This window comes from Crinia signifera, chromosome 1 (assembly GCF_055691185.1).
Source record: "Crinia signifera chromosome 1, ASM5569118v1, whole genome shotgun sequence".
NCBI classification, from domain to species: domain Eukaryota; kingdom Metazoa; phylum Chordata; class Amphibia; order Anura; family Myobatrachidae; genus Crinia; species Crinia signifera.
The window spans coordinates 83,160,863-83,182,849 of NC_139217.1; the positions used below are offsets into that span (position 1 = coordinate 83,160,863).

At 44.2% G+C, this 21,987-nt stretch overlaps 1 protein-coding gene across 1 annotated transcript in view; it reads left to right on the forward strand.

Moving 5' to 3' along the window:
- LOC146026120 (uncharacterized) overlaps window positions 1–21,987 on the forward strand; it is a 72,900-nt gene that overhangs the window by 13,520 nt on the left and 37,393 nt on the right. The window contains exons 3-9 of the mRNA XM_083156516.1: window positions 707–799; window positions 2,484–2,643; window positions 8,311–8,416; window positions 8,532–8,608; window positions 10,465–10,519; window positions 21,585–21,642; window positions 21,742–21,830. Coding sequence (XP_083012642.1) covers window positions 707–799; window positions 2,484–2,643; window positions 8,311–8,416; window positions 8,532–8,608; window positions 10,465–10,519; window positions 21,585–21,642; window positions 21,742–21,830 — 638 coding nt within the window. The remainder of the gene's footprint in view (window positions 1–706; window positions 800–2,483; window positions 2,644–8,310; window positions 8,417–8,531; window positions 8,609–10,464; window positions 10,520–21,584; window positions 21,643–21,741; window positions 21,831–21,987) is intronic.

Genomic DNA, 21,987 nt, shown 5'->3' on the forward strand with positions numbered 1-21,987 from the left:
AGTCTGCTGTTTCTTCCCTGCTCCCAGTCTCAGGACACATTCTGTTGCCCCTTCCCCTCCCAATCCTAACACCCCTACTCCATGTCTGCCTTTCCTCTCCTTACTGCGATAAAGATAATGCTACAGTTTATGTCCTGCTAGAGGGACTTTATTTCTATATAAAATACTGTATTACTCCGATAATGGCTGGCCACTCCTCTCTGATCGGATGGTCATCAGACGACACAACCCCTTCCAAATTTTGCTATGGGGTCCACAAAGGTGTAATTATGGCCCTGTATGGCAGCTCTAAGTGTCCGAGGAGTCTTCTCAAGTGTCAGATTCATCTCATCTATTTATAATCGAGTTATAGGAAAATCCCTTACCTGAAATGCTCGTGGTCTATAGATTGTAAGCTTGCGAGCAGGGCCCTCCTACCTCCATGTCGGTTGTATCTACCCAGTTTGTTTAATCATTGTTGCTTCCAATTGTAAAGCGCACTGGAATATGCTGTGCTATATAAGAAACTGTAAATAAATAAATCAATCTAGCAGCTATTATCTGTCTCTCCTTGGCAGGGCCATCATCAGTACAATCGCGTTATCTGCCTCCTGTTTCACAAACAGTAACAGGCGTAGAGTAATTAGTGATTGGGTTACAGTACATGGAGCTCTATATTTCTTCCCAATCAAATTTCTGTGTTCACTTTAGTCTTGTTTTGTTTTAGATGAATGAAGCGGAACACAGGTGGGGCACATACGAATTACAACTGCAAGCTCTCAACAAAAAGCTAGGACTTATTTCATATGGCAACTCAGAGGTAATCAGACTTGTATTATAAAATGACACTTGAAATAAGATGAAACTCATCATTTAGGGAGGGGTGTTCTAACATCCACCACACCTTGCTGCCCCTCATCGCCGGCTACTGCCTTCATACTTATCGCATATATGCACTAACATATGCTATAAGTAATGGCTTTAGGGCATGCTGGGAGGAATCCGTGACGGATCCCCCTGGCAGTGCTGCAGAGAGAAGCTCATAGGCTTATATAGGATATCGCCGATGGAGGGGCATTACTGTATACAAAAATATGGTAAAAACCCAGATAACAGGGTTTTACAGCATTTTTGGTTTGCAGCATCACACTTGGCCCATACACACTGGGCGACTTTGAGCTAAAAGCCGCTCAAAACAGCAGGTTTGAGCTGCTTTCACATCAAAGCCGCTCAGTGTGTATGCCCCAGCGATGAGCGCGCTCCTGCATCATCGCCGGGAAAGCCATTCATCTGCTGGTTATACCAGCAGATGAACGGCTTTGAGGATGGCTTTGCATAGTGCTGCGCTATGCAACACCGTCCTCCCCCCGCTGACAGCACCAGGCAGGGGAAAGTGACTCAGGGGCAGATTTATTAAGCTTGGAGAAGAGATAAACTGGAGATAAAGCGGAGAAAAGGTAAAAGGAGATAAAGCACCAGCCAATCATCTCCCAACTGTCTTTTTCAAACACAGCTGATTGGCTGGTGCTTTATCTCCTTTTACCTTTTCTCCGCTTTATCTCCAGTTTATCTCTTCTCCAAGCTTAATAAATCTGCCCCTCAGTGTGTATGCACTTAGCAGCTTTCCCCCCAGCGATGATACTGATCATCGCTGTCCATACACGCTGGGCATAATCGCCCATTGTGTATGGACCTTTAGAATTTACATAAATAGGATGCATTGTTCAGTGTTTGTGGGGGGTGGAATAAGTTTCCTTACAAATTCTTTGATATCATTATTATGTATAAAAGCGTTCCCTTTGCCTTTCCCCATTTACTGGCTCCAGACACTTAAAGAAAAATTCCCCTAAATAAAGTATTTATTAAGGATCTGTGCACTGGAAGAGATCACTCAGATTGAGAAGATGCAGTTACCCAAGTAAGGGGGCTGGTAGTGATATGACAACAGTGCAGGCAGCACATTCATATAAATATCCATTGTTTTACTATCCAATTTATTTTGTTTAAATATGATAACTTCCTCCAACATAAAACACAAGCAGATATGATATCCAACCACTTTTATGGCTGACAATGTGATCTTGGCAATGCAGCTGTGACATTTTTATATCTCCCCAACTAAAAGCGAATCTGTGTGGGATACAGTGACTCAGAGATTGGGGAAGAAGAACATGGTTAATGGGAAGTGCTAGAGCAGAAGATTCAACATAAACATCATAATGCCAAATAAATAGTGCTTGTGACTTGCAGTTTTCCTGCGCGCCACCAAGTCTACAAGTGCAACCATCGCAGAGATTCCTTACATTGCTAGCAAGTGATATAAGTGCCGGAAGAAAGCAGCAGAGACCTGGACCTGATTAAGGGCAGGAATGCTATGTAATTAGAGCCTCAGAACACTACAATTGTTTTAGTCACAGCACACTGAGCCCGGGAAATTCTAAAGCCTGGAATACCCAGACTAAGGGCATTCTGTCACTCACATTTCCTGGTTTTGTGCACAACAGGTTACATTTCCTATGACCGGCTGTCCACAAGCAGATGACACCTCCAGGAAAACATCTCTGGCTGGCAAGCAGCACAGGACTGGAAGAGAGCTGCACAGAGAGGCTGTAAAACATTTTTCACCGGGTGCTGTTCAGTCAATGATGGAAAGTTACTCTAAAGGTTAGCAAGGACAATAAATTAACACTTTATCGTGTTGGAAATATTATTTTTGTCTGGACCTCAACCTAAATCCTTTTAAATATCTCACATGTAAAATGCATTGCAGATTTGATATGGCAATTACTGCAGATGTGTGCGGACCCCCTTGTTTTGCAGCGAGAATGAGAGAAAAGGCCATAAAAGAATGCAATGTTATCATATCCTCCAAAATATGAAGGGCAGAAACCGGTACAAATGTGGAAAGAGGGTGTAGCCACGGGTAAATGGGGTGTGGTCACACCCCCTTTCCTATACTTTCAATGGACAGTTGAGTACAAGGCACCTTTTGGCCGGTACAGACCATAAAAGCCAGTACTGTACCGACCAAAGTGGAGGGTATGTGTTAATAGTCAAAAATTTTTGGCAAGAGTTAAAAAAAAGAATCCAAGAAAATATATTGTTGCACTGCAGAGCTGTAAAGTCCAAAACAGCTTACACTAACAAATATGAGGAGGACGACCTTCTGGCAATACTAACCGCTTCCCCGCCCTTCGTGGGACTTGTAGTTCTACAACAAAACACAATAGTTTGATCTATTTTATCAGCCTGATGCCCAACGCCCTAGGAGGGGCATCCGGGACAGCCCCAGGCTTCAGCCTGGACAGGTAAGTTCTGGAGGGGGGACCCCACTTCCCCAGGATCCCTGCACAGGCAGGGGGTAAATGCTTTGGCCGGGGGGACTTGTATAAAAAGTCCCCCCCCCCTACCCCGGCTGTGGCATTACCCTGCTGGCTGGTTGGGCCAGGTGCTGGTTCTTGAAATATGGGTGACCCCTGCTTCTATCGTCCCCCGTATTTTGGGGGCTGGTTATGCTCAGGAGGGGGGACCTCATGCCGTATTTTTGTTTTGTTTTACTTTTACACATATTTTTGGACAGAACCATGCACAGAACGCACTGGTCTATGCATGGTTCTGTTCAAATCAGAACATGGACTGTTGGTGTTAGGATTTTGGGTAATAATTGTATACTTTTTAATGGGAAAACATCTGGATGCGAATTGACGTTTGTTGAAAAATCGACAGTTCGGAATGTGTGATTTTTGCAGCAAAAAGTGCGATTTTTACCGCAATTTGCATCCTATTAAGTTGGTGATTTCGGAAAAAAACATGTGAATTTGCCCGTTTTTTTTTTTACTGAAAATGGTAAATTTCAGGATATCTCATTCTATTAAATGTCACCCTAGAAATGTTCTATTTGGTCATATGATCAAGTGTGCTTGAAATTAACAATATAAATAGATTGTTGTCCATACCAAGACCAGTAGACATTCTGCAGAGTACGGCACCAGATTGCTAGTCTGTTTGGTGGTTATGGTATTAAGGACACGAATGCACACTTATTGAACTGTACCAAACATTACATCATACCATATATTCACAGACTAATGGTGTGTACACACGGGGGCGATATGCCGTGCTATGCGAGTCCCGATGCATTCAGATTGCATTGGTACTCGCATCGCACGGCATGCATGGAGGGGCACAATTTAGACTATATAATGCAGATCTGCAATACTCTTGGGAAACGGTCATATGTCAGACCAGACTTTAGTCATTAGGTCGACCCCGGAAGGTCGACTGTCCCCAAGGTCGACAGGGTTAAATGTCGACATGGCTCAAGGTCGACATGACTTACGGTCGACATGGGCCAAGGTTGACATGGTTTTAGGTCGACAGTCATAGAGTTTTTCACTGTTTTTTGAGCCGACATGTGCCGACAGGCGGTATTTCATGCCCTACCATCCACTAGGGCGTGGTGGGAGAATAAAATAGTGTGCCGAGTGCAGCGAGGCACTGTGCCCGAAGCATTGCGAGCGAAGCGAGCGATGCGAGGGGCGGCGGTTCAACTCCAACTGTGTCCATGTCGACTGGGTCGACATTCGGGTCAAAAAACATTGAAAAACTCACGTCGACCTAATGACTGTCGACCTAAAACCATGTCAACTTTGGCCCATGTCGACCTTAAGTCATGTCGACCTTTAACCCTGTCGATCTTGGGGACAGTCGACCTTCCGGGGTCGACCTAATGACTGTAGACCTAAGTCTGTTCTGACAGATGTACCGATTCCATAGTCTTGGCTGCCCTCTCTATCTGGCTGCCGATTTGTGCTCACACGGGAGCGTGCAGCGCATCGGTCTCGCAAGCCCTAAAAAAGCATTTGGTTTGCATGCGATATGGCTTCCGATGTTCACTGTATCAGCAACATCGGAAGCCATATGTCACCGTCTGTACACACCATAACATAGTTGATTGCAATTAATGCATTAGGTCTGTGAGCTGATAGCGAGGAGAGGAGATTGCTAGTATACACTGAGGAGAGGAGAGGAGATTGCTAGTATACACTGCTAAATCTGAGACCTAGAACTTCTGAATAGTTGAAAGCAAACTATCTCCTACATCTGATAGTCCATTTAAGAAATTTAAATACCATATTTCACTGGTGATAAAGGCATCATTATTACCCCTCTTTGGTAATCTCACACAGTTATAATGTCATACTGTACATCTGTCTGTCTGTCTTGTCACTTGTAATTTCCAGCAAGTTATGTGACTGCCAGTCATAAAAGTAAGCTTGTGGTGGCTATTTGATATCTGAGGTTCAGTTTACAACACTACAAAAATGCAGTGCAGAATGCATAGGGACGTCATGGGCCTATTTTTGTACCCTTGTTTCTGCTGTTGGGAAGCGGCCAATGCACAGGCAGTAGTATTGCAGTGTCAGCAATTAATCATATACTGAAAACATTGGACATACATGGATGGATCAGGATGTGTCAGAGTTCAAATTGAATATAAAAATGAATCTGTTAGGAAATTGATGAAGATCTAATTGTATCAACCTAAATTGATCAATATTGTCCAAAATCACCTTTAGTAAATATATCCCTAAGTGCCAATATATTGAGATGCATTGCTTTGTTATAGCAATAATATCTAATAGATTTCAGTCAGTAGTAATCCTAATTAATTAATATTGTCATTGTTGTGTAACTACTTTGTAAGCTCCTTGGAGCAGGGCCCTCTTTCCTCTGATTCTCACAGCCCACTTTTCTCACATCTCAAATACAGCTGTCTGCTACTCAGCATCTATACCTTAATCTCCTCTCGCTTGTAACCATTCTTCTCTTCCTGCGGCTTCCAAGGTAAAAGTTTATTTGGATCTTCAATGAGTAGCCAATGATGTTACAGCAATACAATAAAGACCCGACGCGTTTCGTCTAGAGCGACTTCATCAGAGGAACAAACAATATCTCCTAATATATTCCTGGTCTCATAATCTCCAGGTAAAAATTATTAGTAGAAAATCCTTTTCTTAGGAAGAGATAGGAAAATAATGTTTTTCTCTCTATTCCTCTCAATTGATTATCAATCAAGGTAATTTATATATAAAGTGCCAGTGAATAATATTAAAACCATGGATATTTAAAGTGCATCTCCTACCCCTCTCATTCTGGTCCCATACAAAGACCAAATATAAAGATGGCAATCAATTCGGCCTGACTGGACCACAGCAATTTACAATCTCCCTATGGGACCTCTATCTCCTACATGAAAGGATGGCAGAAATCATTTGCTGTGGTCCAGTCAGGACGACTTGATTGCCATCTTTATATTTGGTCTTTTTAAAAAGTGTCGGGTCTTTATTGTATTGCTGTAACATCATTGGCTACTCATTGAAGATCCAAATAAACGTTTTCCTTGGAAAAACCTTTGATTCATTTCAAGTTGGATGGACATATGGACTAGGAAATAAGTTATAGGCGCTGAAACACTATTGGGAAGATTTTATATATATATATATATATATATATATATATATATATATATATAATATAATATATGTATGTATGTATATATATATATATATATATATATATATAAATATACTCCAGCTGGAACAGCACTCCTCACCGAAAATAGATAGTAGGTGCCTTCCTCTGAAGCCCCAATGCGGGGAGTCCAATATAAACAGCGATGTCAGGCGGCACTCTAATAAAACACGTTCAGACGGTCCAAGTAATGGCCATTACTTGGACCGTCTGAACGTGTTTTATTAGAGTGCCGCCTGACATCGCTGTTGATATATAAATATATTTATATATATATATATATATATATATATATATATATATATATATATATAAATAATAAAGCAAATGATATTGATGTGTACAATCCGAATAACACATAGCACTTCCTACCAAGGACTTGAGTACATAAGTGTAATTGCTACAATTACTGATGAAATATCTGTAGATGTCTTATGAAACTGCTGAGGACATCCCTGCCTCCTGGCTGTGATTTCCAAAAGTTCATTGTTCTACAGTATGTGCAGAACAAAAGTAATTATATTATTATCACCAACACATAATGCAAAAATGTATTCTGGGATTCTGTCTGTGTCTATTATGTCGGTGCTGCTCCCATGTGCAGAGATGGAACTAGGATTTCCATCACCCGGGCATGGCTGCAATTTGGCTCTGCTCAGCCACCCTCCTCTGCATGCACCCTCCTCCTCTGTTTCACACCCAGCCCCCGAGGCATGCGACTCCCTAGTGGAAGGTGGGAGAGGGAGTGACAAGGAATGGTGAGAGCCTGGAAGGGATAGAGGAGGAATAGTGGGATAAAGTAGAAAGGAGGAAGTTAATGTGGGAAATGGGAGACTGATACACCTTTCACACCAGAAAATGCAGGGACCTAACCAGGAATTCAGCCCAAGGATCATGCCGGGGCATTCCCGTGTTGGCCCCTTTCACACCAGAAAAGTGCATTTTCTGGTGTGGGGAGGAGGCGGGGTGGAAGCAGGCAGGAGGCGGGTAGGAGGTGGGATGGTGGCAGAGGCAGTGGACAGTACTCACCCTGGGTTGCCAGTCCTTGGTGCAGGTCGGGGATTCACACAGGCGGCGGGCGCAGGTGACAGGTCAGACGGCGGGTGCAGATGACGCAGCTCTCCGGCTGCAGTGAGGGTGCCGGAGAGCTACGTCATTTTCATCCACCACCTGTCCTGTCATCTGCACCCTCCATCTGTGTGGATCTTCGGCCTGACTGCACACACCGAGGACCGCCAACCCGGTTGAGTACCCCTACCCCTTTCACAAAGACCAGGACCCCGATTTGAAACCGGGAACAACCCTGCTCCATAGCAAGGTTAAAATCCTGGCAAATTTTCCCTGGAATTTCGGCTGGTGTGAAAGCGGTATGAGAAAGACCTGAATTATCCACCATATACCAAGCCAGGAGAAGGTAGTGTGTTTTGACAGTCGGGATCCCGACGTCGGGTAAATGCCTGTTGGGATCCCGACTTTTTTACTACAAACATCCTTATCTCATAATACTAGATTTATAGTAAGTTTAGAATCATAACTTCACAAAATTAGCAGATAACAGTAACAAACAAATAACCACTATACTACAGGAATTTTAGGGGACAAACAAATGATAACATATGATTGGTCTACTCAGTGTGTGCGCACGGACTGGGGACGGCAGGCACACAGCTGTACCCGCCGCTGGTTCTGTGGCCTCAGGCTTTTGCGCATATATATATATATTTATATGCAGATATATATATATATATATATATATATATATACACACAGTATGTACATTTCTCTTCTGCCTACCAGTGTCTGGTGCGGGTGCCCCTCCGATGCAAGACATGGCTGACAAGGTGCTGATCAGGAGAGGTATGGCTCATGCCCAGAGACAGAAGAACTATGGTGACACTCTCAGGTGATACTAGACTCTGCTGATTTCCTTAAATGAAAGCCCTCATAAAATATCCCGGACACAGTAGGGAAATGAATAAAACATACACAGACTAAATACAGAATTGATGTTTTTAAAGAACTCTAGAAGCAGCCAAAGAACATTTGAAGAAAGAGCTGAAGAATCTGGAAGCCCAACATGAGTACTTTGGAAACGGTACGTCTTTACAAAGTATCCTAGGCCTCTATGCAGGGTTCTGTTATAGGTCTCAGCAGTGAATATGGACATGTTACTATATTGCCAAATATGGCTAGGAGCCAGGGAATAGAGAGTCCAGATTATGGAGAGCTGACAATGCTGCCATAAATCTGTACATCTGTAAATATAGCAAAAGGCAACATATTTCTGGAAACTGAATATATTCCATTACTGCAGTGACAGAAAACTGCTATCGCATGCCTTGACTGTAACAATATTTCCATTTGTAAAGGTCCAATACTTCATCTTGTCAATGGTCAAGTAAAAGACACATATCCCATCTCTCTCAGACCAGGAGTGTGAACATTGACAGAATAGTGTAAGACGAGTAACACCATATTTGTCCATGCTATTTGGATTTGGACAAAAATCTACATAAACATACTGTGGGCCAGATACACTAAGCATCAAAAGTGATAAAATGGAGAGTGATAAACAACCAACCAATCAGCATCTGTCTGACATGTTTCAAACACAGTCTATGACATGGCAGGTAGGAGCTTATTGGCTGGCGGTTTATCACTCTCCATTTTATCACTTTTGAAGTTTAGTGCATCTGGCCCTGTAAATGTTACAGTGTGGGAAAAGGTGTGTAGTAATCCCTAATTTACTAATAAAGCAGAATTATATATTTGTTGCATTTCATTCCAATGTTATTCCATTTGCTTAAGTAACTTTCCAAAATTCACCTTAGTAGAAAATATATGGGGAGCACCGGGCAGCCTATGCCCCCTCCCTTCTGCAAATCATCCATTCACAACCGTGCGGGGGGGGGGGGGGGGGTTTGGGGTGGGCGGCCGGTACTGCGGGTGGTGGACGGTGTCTGATGGACGAAATTCGCAGCCTTTCGAGTCAATCAGAATAAGGTCCTATGTGCAGCACATTCAATCTCCTGATCTGATGCACACATGACTGCGCATCAGATCGGATAGGATGACCAACTCATGAGATTTCACTCGATTTCTCAGCTCGATTTGTCGCAATTGGGTGAAATTGGCCAAAATCTCACTAGTGTATGGGCACCTTTAGGGGTACAGTTACCAAGATTGGACTTCTATTGAAGATGGAATGTTGCCAATAGCAACCTGTCAGATTCTATTAATTTCTAGAGGGTGCTAAATAAATAATAAGTAGAATCTGATTGGTTGCTATGGGCAACATCCCTTCCTAAAGACCAAAGTCACATGACATGTAAGCAGCACATGTAGGGAGCGAGGAGGTCCATTGCTTCTTTGTGGCACAGGCTCTTATTCAGATCTGATCGCAGTACAAATTTCTACTCAAAGTGGGCAAAGCCATGTGCACTGCAGGTGGGGCAGATGTAACATGTGCAGGGAGAGTTACATTTGGGTGGGGTGTGTTGAAACTAAAATCTAAATTGCAGTGTAAAAATAATGTAGCCAGTATTTACCCTGCACAGAAACAAAATAACTCACACAAATCTAACTCTCTCTGCACATGTTACATCTGCCCCACCTGCAGTGCACATGGTTTTGCCCATTTTGAGAAAAAAAAGTTGTACTGCGATCAGATCTGAATAAGGGCCCCAGTGTAATGCTGTTTATGATGCCGAGTCACGACACAGCAAAAATGTTAACTCTTTTCTCATAGTATTTTTCACACATGAGCTAAGTAAGATTTGATCCTTGGGTGAGTCTGCCCCTAGCTATTTGTCTGAGAATGTCAACATGAAACGGCATGAGAATAAGTGACCTATAAAAGTGCACCAGACAGGTAGATTGAAACCAGATTTATAGTAGTGAACATCGTTATTTAACACATGGTTTGTCCTTTTTACTGTGCGTCTTCTACAGGGGTAATGTCACAGGCCGCAGCACCTATCTCTTTGATGTGTTCTTCTGAGCTCAGGTTGGTTTACTTGTAATACAGCAGGCTGAATGCGTAATATCTTCATTAATACAGCACAGGCCGGTAATGGTCTTCTGGCGCTACAGTGTCTAGGTCTACAATCAAAAGGTCAACATGTTTTTCATTGCATGGATCACTCCCCACCCAAAATCTGCTCCTGCCCGAGGGGTGCATAGTGCCCCCTTCTCCAGCACCGCGCATAGATTTATCATATTTTTTTTTATAGTTTTATCATATTTTTTTTTTTGCTTTTGGGGCATGGCCGCTCCTCCACAGTTAGGCCGTGCTCCCATCATACCCGGACTGGACTGAGGAGTGCAATGAATACGTAGTAAATAGAGGCTAGCTTATTACAGGATTTGTCCTTGCAGTGCCATGTGTAATCTACTCCACCGGACAGAACAATGACAGCATGTGATTATTCTTCTTCTATTATTCTGTCATAATAAACAAAACTTTTTTACACTGTCATTGTACCTTGTTCTCTTTTCCTCCTGAGCATGAAGATCAAACAATGTGCACAGACATCCCGGTGCAACTGCATAAACCCCTGGCTTCTATGGACTGTATCGACTGCAGCCCATAGAAGCTAGATTGGGCTGTGCGAAATGCAGGGATTGGCTTCCTATTGGAAGCCAGCTCTATGCTTATCTCAGTACCGTCTGGCTGTCCCAGAAGAAGGAATCACCTCCCAATGGGACTACCCGTAGTGTCTGTAACTGACAGGTTTGACTGCCAATAGGAAGTCACTGCCAGTCACAGTGAAGCCAATACAGTCATGGACACTGAGCTGGGTAATGAATTTTACCTAGGTTAAAATCCACCACTGCTTAAGATTTACTTAGCAATTAAAACCACAGTATTCTGGGGCTGATACAAGAAAACCTGTTTTGTGGATAAATGCTGCAATTTTTAGCAAGCATGTTTTGGGGCAGAGCATACTGTGCATAACTGTAAGCAACTATAGATGATTCTGAATTTAGTGGTATTTCCACATGCAGCTGAATGTGTGTAAATGTTTGGCAACAAAGACTTCACATGTAGTTTAAATGTTCTTAGAGCATCTCATGATCCTTTAGGCGGAAACGCGGTATATGCAGCGTTAAGGTCAAACAGAGATCCGCCTGAATTTAGGTGGATCTCCTAGTGTGTTGGCAGTGATGACAGCTAATTTGGTAATTGGGTGGACAGCTGCACCCTCTATCTGTAACCTTTCACTTGTTTCCCGATTTACCCGCTATCTTAATTGGTGGGAGGTGTATCAGTGCATTAGCCCACAGAGAGTGATAAATATATATAGATATATATGTATATAAAATATACATATATATATAGGGTGGAAGGGGGGATGTAGGCTGGGCCTAGGGGATAGTTACACTGAACTGGAGATTGCTCGCCTGGCCGACACACATTGCAGCTCTACATGCACACGCAGCAGTTCCTTAGCATCGGATGTAGCTGCTGGGATCTGGGTGCTGGTGTGACTGGGCGCAGTCACTGCAGCACACTCTTGCCTCTCTGTGGTGATGTGCAGCTTGTTGTTATGCCAGCCCGGACGTGGGGCATGATGGGAGGGATCCATAACAGATCCCTCACACTGCACTGTGAATAGAAGCCCATATGCTTCTACAGCTTTTGCTGCTGATACCCTCCGCAGCGGGCAGCACTGCCCTGACGAAGGGGATTTAGAGAATACGAAAATGCTGTAAAAACCCTGCTAACGGTGTTTTTACCGCATCCGTTCCCGGGTGCGGGCTCTTAATACCGACTGGGACATATGGACAGTAGACACAGGGGTGCGGGTGTAAATGCGGCCTTTTTTGGTGTCACTCCACTGAAGGGTGACACCTGGGTGCTGGCTACACCCTCCAAACCCCCCTAGAGATGCCGTTGTCCACTTGTCAGACAAGCTACGTTAGTCTGGAGTCAGGTGGGAACAGTATAGGCCTAAAAACTTCCTTATATAATCATTCCCGAGGTCTTTCCAAGCTGGTGGATTTGCAGATTCGGGAACCTTGGGGCAACTGGGTTGTGAAATCTCTGGGTCAGATGTAGGACTCTAATATACTTAGATCATTCCAACAACTGCAAATAGAGTTTCCCCTTCCCACAGCACACTTTTATAGATACTTACAGCTTTGCAACACTCTACTGTAGCTGCTCAATTTATAGAGGCCACTCCAATTATTCAAGATTGTTATGTTAAGATGATGGTGCGTACATCCGGGTTACGACATTTCATATATATCTTTTATTCTGGTTTATTAAAACTACTTTGCCCTCTCTAAAATTACTGTGGGACACTGATTTGGGTCGATCCCAGATGAGGATTGGCAGGAGGCTCTGTATAGTGCTGTGGGCATGTCCTGTGGTTGCTAGGTTTTTCGAGGCAGTTTATTGATATAATTGTGACAACCATAGGGCATGTGCAGGGGGGGGGGGGGAGAGCTGGGTGTGTCCAGGCGTTCCCTAATGCCCAACACACCCACACCACCAGGGGCGGATTGGACCACCGGGAAACCGGGCCATTTCCCGGTGGGCCGGCCCCTAATAGTCACTAAAAGGCCGCTCACCCCATTGGCGGGGCCGCAGACCGCCATCTCTGCGGTTAACGGGCGGCCGTGGCCGCAGCACTGTGCCCCAAACAAATATGGCTGCGGGCAGCCTCGGCTATTACAGAAATAAAAATGGCCGCGGGAGTGCTGGTGCGCATGTGCGACCGCACGCAGCTGCTCCCGCGGTTCTGTGTGTGGCAAGCACTCACTGTGAGGATGGCTGCGCAGGGAGGCTCTCTCCCTGCTGTATATCCCCGGCCGCTTCTGTCCTCAGACTCTGTAGCTGCCGGCTGCCAGTACACTGTCACACTACATTAGAGGCAGCAGCGCCGGCAGCACAGAGCTCTCTCCCTGGCTTCCAACACACTTTCATGTGTCATCAGTCATGACAGCAGGGACTGGAAAGGGGGCGGAGCAACACGGAGTTGAGGGGCGGGGCTACACGAGTGGAAGGGGGCGGAGCTACACGGGAGCACACATCTAATGAAAGGAAGAAGTAGATGAAGTGCCAGCCAGCTTGATTTTAAGGTAACTAAAGTGTGAGAGAGAGGTTCATACTGTGTGGCATATGTATAATGGACATCACGGTGTGGGCATATGTATAATGGGCATCAGGGTGTGCGGCATATGTATAATGGGCATCACGGTGTGCGACATATGTATAATGGCATCAGGGTGTGCGGCATATGTATAATGGGCATCACGGTGTGCGACATATGTATAATGGCATCTGGGTGTGCGGCATATGTATAATGGACATCACGGTGTGGGGCATATGTATAATGGACATCACGGTGTGGGCATATGTATAATGGGCATCAGGGTGTGCGGCATATGTATAATGGGCATCACGGCGTGTGGCATATGTATAATGGAGCATCACGGTGTGGCATATGTATAATGGGCATCACAGTGTGCGGCATATGTATAATGGGCATCACGGCGTGTGGCATATGTATAATGGAGTATCACGGTGTGTGGCATATGTATAATGGACATCACGGTGTGAGGCATATGTATAATGGGCATCACGTGTGTGTGGCATATGTATAATGGGCATCACGGTGTGCGGCACAAGTATAATGGGCATCACGGTGTGCGGCATATGTATAATGGCATCAGGGTGTGCGGCATATGTATAATGGGCATCACGGTGTGCGACATATGTATAATGGCATCAGGGTGTGCGGCATATGTATAATGGGCATCACGGTGTGCGACATATGTATAATGGCATCAGGGTGTGCGGCATATGTATAATGGCATCAGGGTGTGCGGCATATGTATAATGGCATCAGGGTGTGCGGCATATGTATAATGGCATCAGGGTGTGCGGCATATGTATAATGGAGCATCACGGTGTGTGGCATATGTATAATGGAGTATCACGGTGTGTGGCATATGTATAATGGAGCATCACGGTGTGTGGCATATGTATAATGGGCATCACGGTGTGCGGCATATGTATAATGGGCATCAAGGTGTGGGGCATATGTATAATGGCATCACGGTGTGTGGCATATGTATAATGGAGCATCACGGTGTGCGGCATATGTATAATGGAGTATCACGGTGTGTGGCATATGTATAATGGGCATCACGGTGTGCGGCACAAGTATAATGGGCATCACGGTGTGCGGCATATGTATAATGGCATCAGGGTGTGCGGCATATGTATAATGGGCATCACGGTGTGAGGCATATGTATAATGGCATCAGGGTGTGCGGCATATGTATAATGGGCATCACGGTGTGCGACATATGTATAATGGCATCAGGGTGTGCGGCATATGTATAATGGCATCACGGTGTGCGGCATATGTATAATGGAGCATCACGGTGTGCGGCATATGTATAATGGAGTATCACGGTGTGTGGCATATGTATAATGGGCATCACGGTGTGCGGCACAAGTATAATGGGCATCACGGTGTGCAGCATATGTATAATGGCATCAGGGTGTGCGGCATATGTATAATGGGCATCACGGTGTGAGGCATATGTGTAATGGGCATCACGGTGTGTGGCATATGTATAATGGGCATCACGGTGTGTGGCATATGTATAATGGGCATCACGGTGTGAGGCATATGTATAATGGCATCACGGTGTGTGGCATATGTATAATGGGCATCACGGTGTGCGGCATATGTATAATGGCATCAGGGTGTGCGGCATATGTATAATGGGCATCACGGTGTGAGGCATATGTATAATGGCATCAGGGTGTGCCGCATATCTATAATGGGCATCAGGGTGTGCGGCATATGTATAATGGGCATCACGGTGTGCGGCATATGTATAATGGCATCAGGATGTGTGGCATATGTATAATGGGCATCACGGTGTATGGCATATCTATAATGGGCATCACTGTCTCCTCCACCACTTTGTGACTCCCCTCCCTGCATCCCCTGCCACTCTGCATCCCCCCTCCTACCCTGCATCCTGTGCCACCATGCCCCCTCACACTCTGCGTCCTGTGCCACCCTGTGTAAGTCCTCACTCCCTTCGTTCTCAGCCACTCTGCATCTCCCCTCCCAGCATTCTACGGCACCCTCCATCCCCCCCTCCCTCCCTGCATCCTCTTCCACCCTGCCACTCTACTGTGTTGGGAGACCCCCTGTCACCCCCCCCCCCCCCCCATCTCTATCTCCCCAGCCCCACAGGCTGTAGAATAAACGCTGTACGCATGCGCCTATTCTGCAGCCTGAGGGGCTGGGGACATAGCCAGCAGCTAAGAGAGCCACTAGCCATGCCCTCACAGCGGCAAAATTTGGGCGTGGCCTTGTTGGAATAGGCCACACCCCCATATTGATAGGCCACACCCCCTAAAAATTCGGGCGCGCCTCCGGCGCGCAACAACACTCCCCCCCCCCCCTCTTAGGGCTGCTTCAAGATTTTTCCCGGGCTGGTTTTAATTCCCAATCCGCCCCTGCACACCACCTCGCTGCTATCCAGCCTCCAACCCACAGCGGGCTGCACACACATTCTGTCCTTGGCGGCCCCAAGAGCATGCCATCAGCTGCTAGTATGTTTTCTTAAGGCACTGCTGTACACCCTGCATGATCCGATGTATGACAGTGATGTACATCATACCCTCCAACAATTTCAACTTAAAAATCGGTACAGGCCAGGGGGTGTGGCCATAGATAGAGGGTGTGGCCATTTGTAAAGGGGGCGTGGTCCATGAGCCCCATCCTCTGTGTCCTCGCACCCCCCCGGTCCTCCTCACCTGGACACCTGAATCCCCTGACTCGGTGCCCAGGACAGGCAGGTCACGTTGAGATTCGCGGGGGGCAGGGCTCCAATCCGCCCATCCAGCCGGAGAGGGCAAGCAGGTCCTGGCTGCAAGGGGGGAGAAGTCAATTGGAGGGGGAGCGGATCGCACACGCCGCCCCCCACAGCGGGGTTTTCCGGCGGTGTCATTGCCTGGGTGACAGTTTCTGATAGGGCGCTGTGTGCAGGTGAAATCCGTGGTCAGCGCGGCAGCCTCTCACGGGGAGTGGGACGCAGGGGGAGGAGGGCCTGTCCACATCCCACCACTGTGCACCCTGGGAGATGTAGTCCTTTCCAGCCGCTCCCCCACACTCCCTGGGGAGCAGTGAACTACATCTTCCAGAGTCCTTTAGCGATGGATTTTTAAAAATCGGTACAATCGGCTAAAACGGTACAGCTGGAGGGTATGGTACAGTAGTAAGCAAGTAGCCTTGCTTTACCAGTATTACATTTTGGTCACTTATTTTTAACTTAATAAATGTATTTTATGTACAATCAGTCCAATCTTTTTACCTAATTTTTATTTATTTGATTGTTCCAACCGAGTGCTGCTACCCCTCTATTTTTCTTTGTTTTCTACACTTCAGGTTTGACTAACCTGTATTTGCAGCAGCTAGTGAACCACCTCACGTCACAGTGCCACCCCTTCCCCCTTACAGGGGAATTATCTACATAGTATACGATGATCATTGAGATCCATTATGAATCACATCATTGTTTGATATACTGTATATCGTAAAGTGTATGCACAGCTTTAACCTTGGCATTCCAGCCTTTTTATGCAAATGCTCAACTGTCATTTGCTCTTATCCATTACCAAGTTTTTAGTCCAACCAGCAAGATCTGACAATCGATCTGTTGATGTATGGCCACCTTTATCCTACCGGAGCTATGTTTGATTTGTTGCATTGATCTTTGGACTCCTGACTAATTGCTTATCTGTTCTAGATCAGATTTACAATACAGTCCAGATGTCATATGGTGCTGAATGTAAAATAGCCGTAGAAATAGATCAGATTAAGGGTTTCGATAAATGTTCAAAGTACAAAATTTAACGAATAAAGGAGCCTCTATGTTTAATGTTGTTTCTAAAAGAGGGCAGATTTTATGGCTATGGAATGGTTCAATGTTAATAGCCATTGTGCAGCTAAAATGGATTTATATAAACCCGATCACTTCCTATGCAGAGGAAATCAGATGTGAAGATAGGCATGGCTTAAAAGAATTGTATACTGGAGTCTGTAAAGCACTGGAAATATTCCAGGGCACATTAGGCTCCGCTCAACACATTTAATAAAATACCAGAAAGATGCTCATTAATTTAAACAAGGGTTCAGGTAATAAATCTTGTTGGCATTCGCGTGGTGCATTTGTTCTCCTTCCTTTTATAAAGTCATTTATTTATGTCAGATAGTGTTTAAATGCGCTTTATCAGAAAGTACCCAAATAAATACAGGATTCTTTGTGTTGAAAGAAAGAGGTTCACAGTGTGGTTAATGATATTTTATTTCTTCCTTCTGGAATAGAAAATATCTCCTTGGATAACTGTGCTGTAAACAGAAATTTTGCTTAGATCTGTAAAATTGCAGCAGCATAAGGGTTGTGTAAAAGTTATATGTTTTTAGCTCAGACACAAAGGGGGTTATTCTGGATCACTCCTTCTGGCAAATTCCTTCTCAAATGGACAAAACCATGTGCACTGCAGGTGGGGTAGATGTTACTTGTGCAGAGAGAGTTAGATTTTGGGTGGGGTTTTACTTCAAAGTGAGATCTATATTGCAGTGTAAAAATAAGCAGCCAGTATTTTCCCTGCACAGAAACAAAATAATTCACCCAAATATAATTCTCTCTGCACATTTTACATCTGCACCCCCCCCTGCAGTGCACATGGTTTAGTCCATTTAAGAAGGAATTTGCCAGAAGGAGGGAACCAGAATAACCCCCAAAGTCCCTACTGCAATGAACAGAATCATCAACGATCCATGTAGGTATGTCCTGTACAGGTTTTCTGATTGGACATTAGTCACAACCGGTACAGTTACCTGAGCATACAGAGTACGACTGCCGCACACAACTTTCCTGGTGTGTTAGTACTGTCCGAAGTTGAAAATGTTACAGTTTTGATGGTTCTGGTGCTGAGAACTATAATGGGCCTGTGCACCTGTTTTTGGTGTCTGTCTGCATTCAAGCATGTCATTGTCTCTCCCATTTTTAAAAAAAAAAGCTCACCCTTGGCTCTGATACTTTCTCTAAATAATGTCCCATCACCCTCCTCTGATTTACATCTAACAGATTGATTGGATGGTTTCTCCCCACCTTTCTAGCCTCCCACTCCCTGCATGACCCACTAACATCTGAATCTTCTCCTCTCCACTCTACAGAATGTGCCCTATCTAAGGACAGTAACAACCTTCTTGCTTACTGCTTTTTTCTTCTTGCCACTCTTGAGTGCGTAGCCAACCCTAAACTACTGCAAGTACGTCACTTTGCTGTCATACTGCACTTTCTTATCTTTTCTCATAGCTCAACTTATCCTACTCTTTTAATACCAGCTGGTATTACCCAAGGTTCTTTTCTTCTTTTATATTCCCTATATACTTTCTCTTTGGGTAAGTTCATTAGCCACTTTGTCTCCAATATCATCTCTATTCTGATAATAATCAGATCTCCATGATCTTTCCCATTTTGTCCTCACTCTAGTCTCCAACTGTCCCTCTGCTATTCCCTACAGGATGTCCCAGCACTAAAACTCAACATGTCTATTAGGACTTCCCACCCACCGAGTCACTTCATCTTCCTTGAGTTCACCATCTATTGGTAACCCCAATGTCTCTTATATTCGTCAATTCCGCTGTCTTGAAGTTATCCTTGGCTCCACCCTCTTCTTCAAATCACACATTCGCTTCTACTCTCAGTGTTGTCATTTCCACTGAAATATCTCCAGGATTAGACCTTTTCTCAGTCACTCTGGGGAAAACAAAGTCTTTCATCTACTAACTGGTCAAAACTATTCAAACTCCTCATACTTACCTATAAAGCCCTCATCCTATCCTATCCCTCATCTCTAATGTTATAACCTTCCACACTCACATCCATCCACTTTGCTTTGCCAATGATTACATCCACTCATTTGCCCACCACTGGGAATCTCATCCTATCAGACTCTGTACCTCCATGGAAAACTTCAAACAGGGTGTAAAAACCCACTGCTTGTTCGAAGTGATGTGTGCTACTGTGCAGCCACCAATAAAGTGGCTCCTCTGGGGAAACTTTCTCTAACCAAGATAGTTGCTGACTGTATATCTGTACATGCATGGCACCTTCTTTCCACTGTGTATGAGTAACATGGTAGAGGACAACAGGCACATCAGACTACAAGCACCCAGAAAACATTAATAAAGGAAGGATACCTAAATGCATAAAGTACTCTGTGACATGTGGGCTGCATTGAAGAAGACATATCCGGATGGAGGACTCACGATGAGAATAAACTTGGTTTGTATTGTATAACACAAACATGAATGCAGAAATATTAAGGATTTCTGTAGACAGGATGATACATGTCTCTTAGCAGTTTGAGTCTGTTGGTGCAAAAAATAGAAGATGAGGAAATTGCAACGGCCATGCTTCAAAATATGACGACAGAGTATGACTTCTTTGTAAACAATGAAAGAGCAAAACTATTATAGTTTCAGGAATGTGTATCCTGTCAATCTAATGCTGAGGCAACGGCATTGCAAGCAAAAGTGATACATTCAAAAAGTTCAAGTATTATAGTTGTCACAACATAGGTCAGAGGGCAATCAAGTGTAAACGGAGATAAGTAGATCAATTGCAGCGAAAGAAATGTGATGAATTTAAATGTAATTTTTTTTTAGTACTCTAGTTAGTGGTAATTAAGTTTTATTTTTATTTCCTATTTTTATTTAATCCTTATACTCCCTGTTGGCTCGGACATCTGATCTTGCAGAATTTTTTTTAGATTGTCTTTACCTTGTTATTAGCATATGTCGCATTTTAGTGAGACATTTTACCATATATTTGTGTGAGTTATCCACAACTGCCATCAGTCCAAATGGCGCCTTTGGGCGTTGGTAGTTCACATACCCTGTAATGCAAAACTTTTTTTTTTTTATGTCTCCGTATGGTCTCTCATTGTTATTAACATATTGACTGTATTTCACTGTATGTATACCCTATGGATGTCGATTTACCAACTATGCGGGATCCGATGTTTGTGCCTGTTACATTTACTGTCCACGCAGGGGGGGGGAATATGTTTACTGTGTCTAAAAAAATTTCAATAAAAATAATTGAATTAAAAAAAATAAATGTAATTTTTAGTACCAGTCTGGCCCTGGTTGTACAGTATTGCACAGCTGCTTCCCAGCACTTCCCTGCCCTGTGCAATGCTGTATATATCTAAATTAGGTCTAGTGTACGCTGATTTTTGTGCTTCACTATATACTTAGCTGAGTACCCACTAAACAGTGTGTGTTCTTGGCACCCTCGTTAGCACCAGGACCCCACAGTGTGCCGGTGTCAGCATTCCGCAGCATAGCTCTTGATAGAGATATCCACTGTCATCCTGCATATACAGACGACAGAGGATGTGGGGTGCGCATTGTCAGCGGTAATGTGTGTAGACAATGGATGATATTTAGATTTTACTGTTGCAACCCATTGGAATCAGCAAAAACATTTAATATGTGGGCCCGTGCGTCCCAAGCTTTAGTTTAGTATGGGACCAAATCAGACCTGATCACATGGACTTATTCAGTTAAGATTCCGCCCCACTAAAGAGATATGCTATGCGATTATGTCTCTGTCAATCACCTTGCAAACGGCGTGCAAATAAAGTAGCAGGATTTCATCACAGCACGGCCCATGCATACTGTGAATCGTATCGAACCTGTATCGATAATCGGCCGCCTTGCAAATTTGCAGTCGTGCGATCAGGTCTGAATCGGGCCAATGTCTGGGCTTTCTTGTCAGGCTCACCATCCTCCACAGTTTCCATCATATGAAATATGTCTCTAACCTCAAACGTCTTTCTTTTTAAAGTCAATTTCACTGTTCTTAACATCTGCATCTCATGCACATACTGTAGACCAAGTCTAGCCCCAGAGTTGATTTAAATGAACCATTTACTTCCTGAACATCTGTCCCTATTACCTGCATCAGTGAAACAATCCTCAGCCAACTAATTATAATAATATGTTTCTTTCTAGACAAGAAAATGAGAATACAAACCCAGTGGGCACTGACCTTCTAAAAGGCTTAGATATGGTATGTGAACATGTCCGAAATGATTGAGAAAAGTCAGATAGCTCTTTAATGTATCTGACTCTAGAACAGACTGTACTGCAAGTGTTCTCTTTGTTTCAGGATGAGTATTTGATGGATGAAGTAGTAGAAGAAGTAATGAGTGCCAACTTATCTCACCAGCCCAAAAACAGGCATCTTGATAAAACAGAGTATCCTTTCCCAAGGGGTTATCTCACTCGGACATGCACAGATGTGTTCCAACTAAAGACCCCGTACACACTAGGAAACGGGACCTATTGCCGAAATAATTAATGATATGGGTGGTAAGCCCAGCCATACTTTATTGTGCATACACACTGAACTATA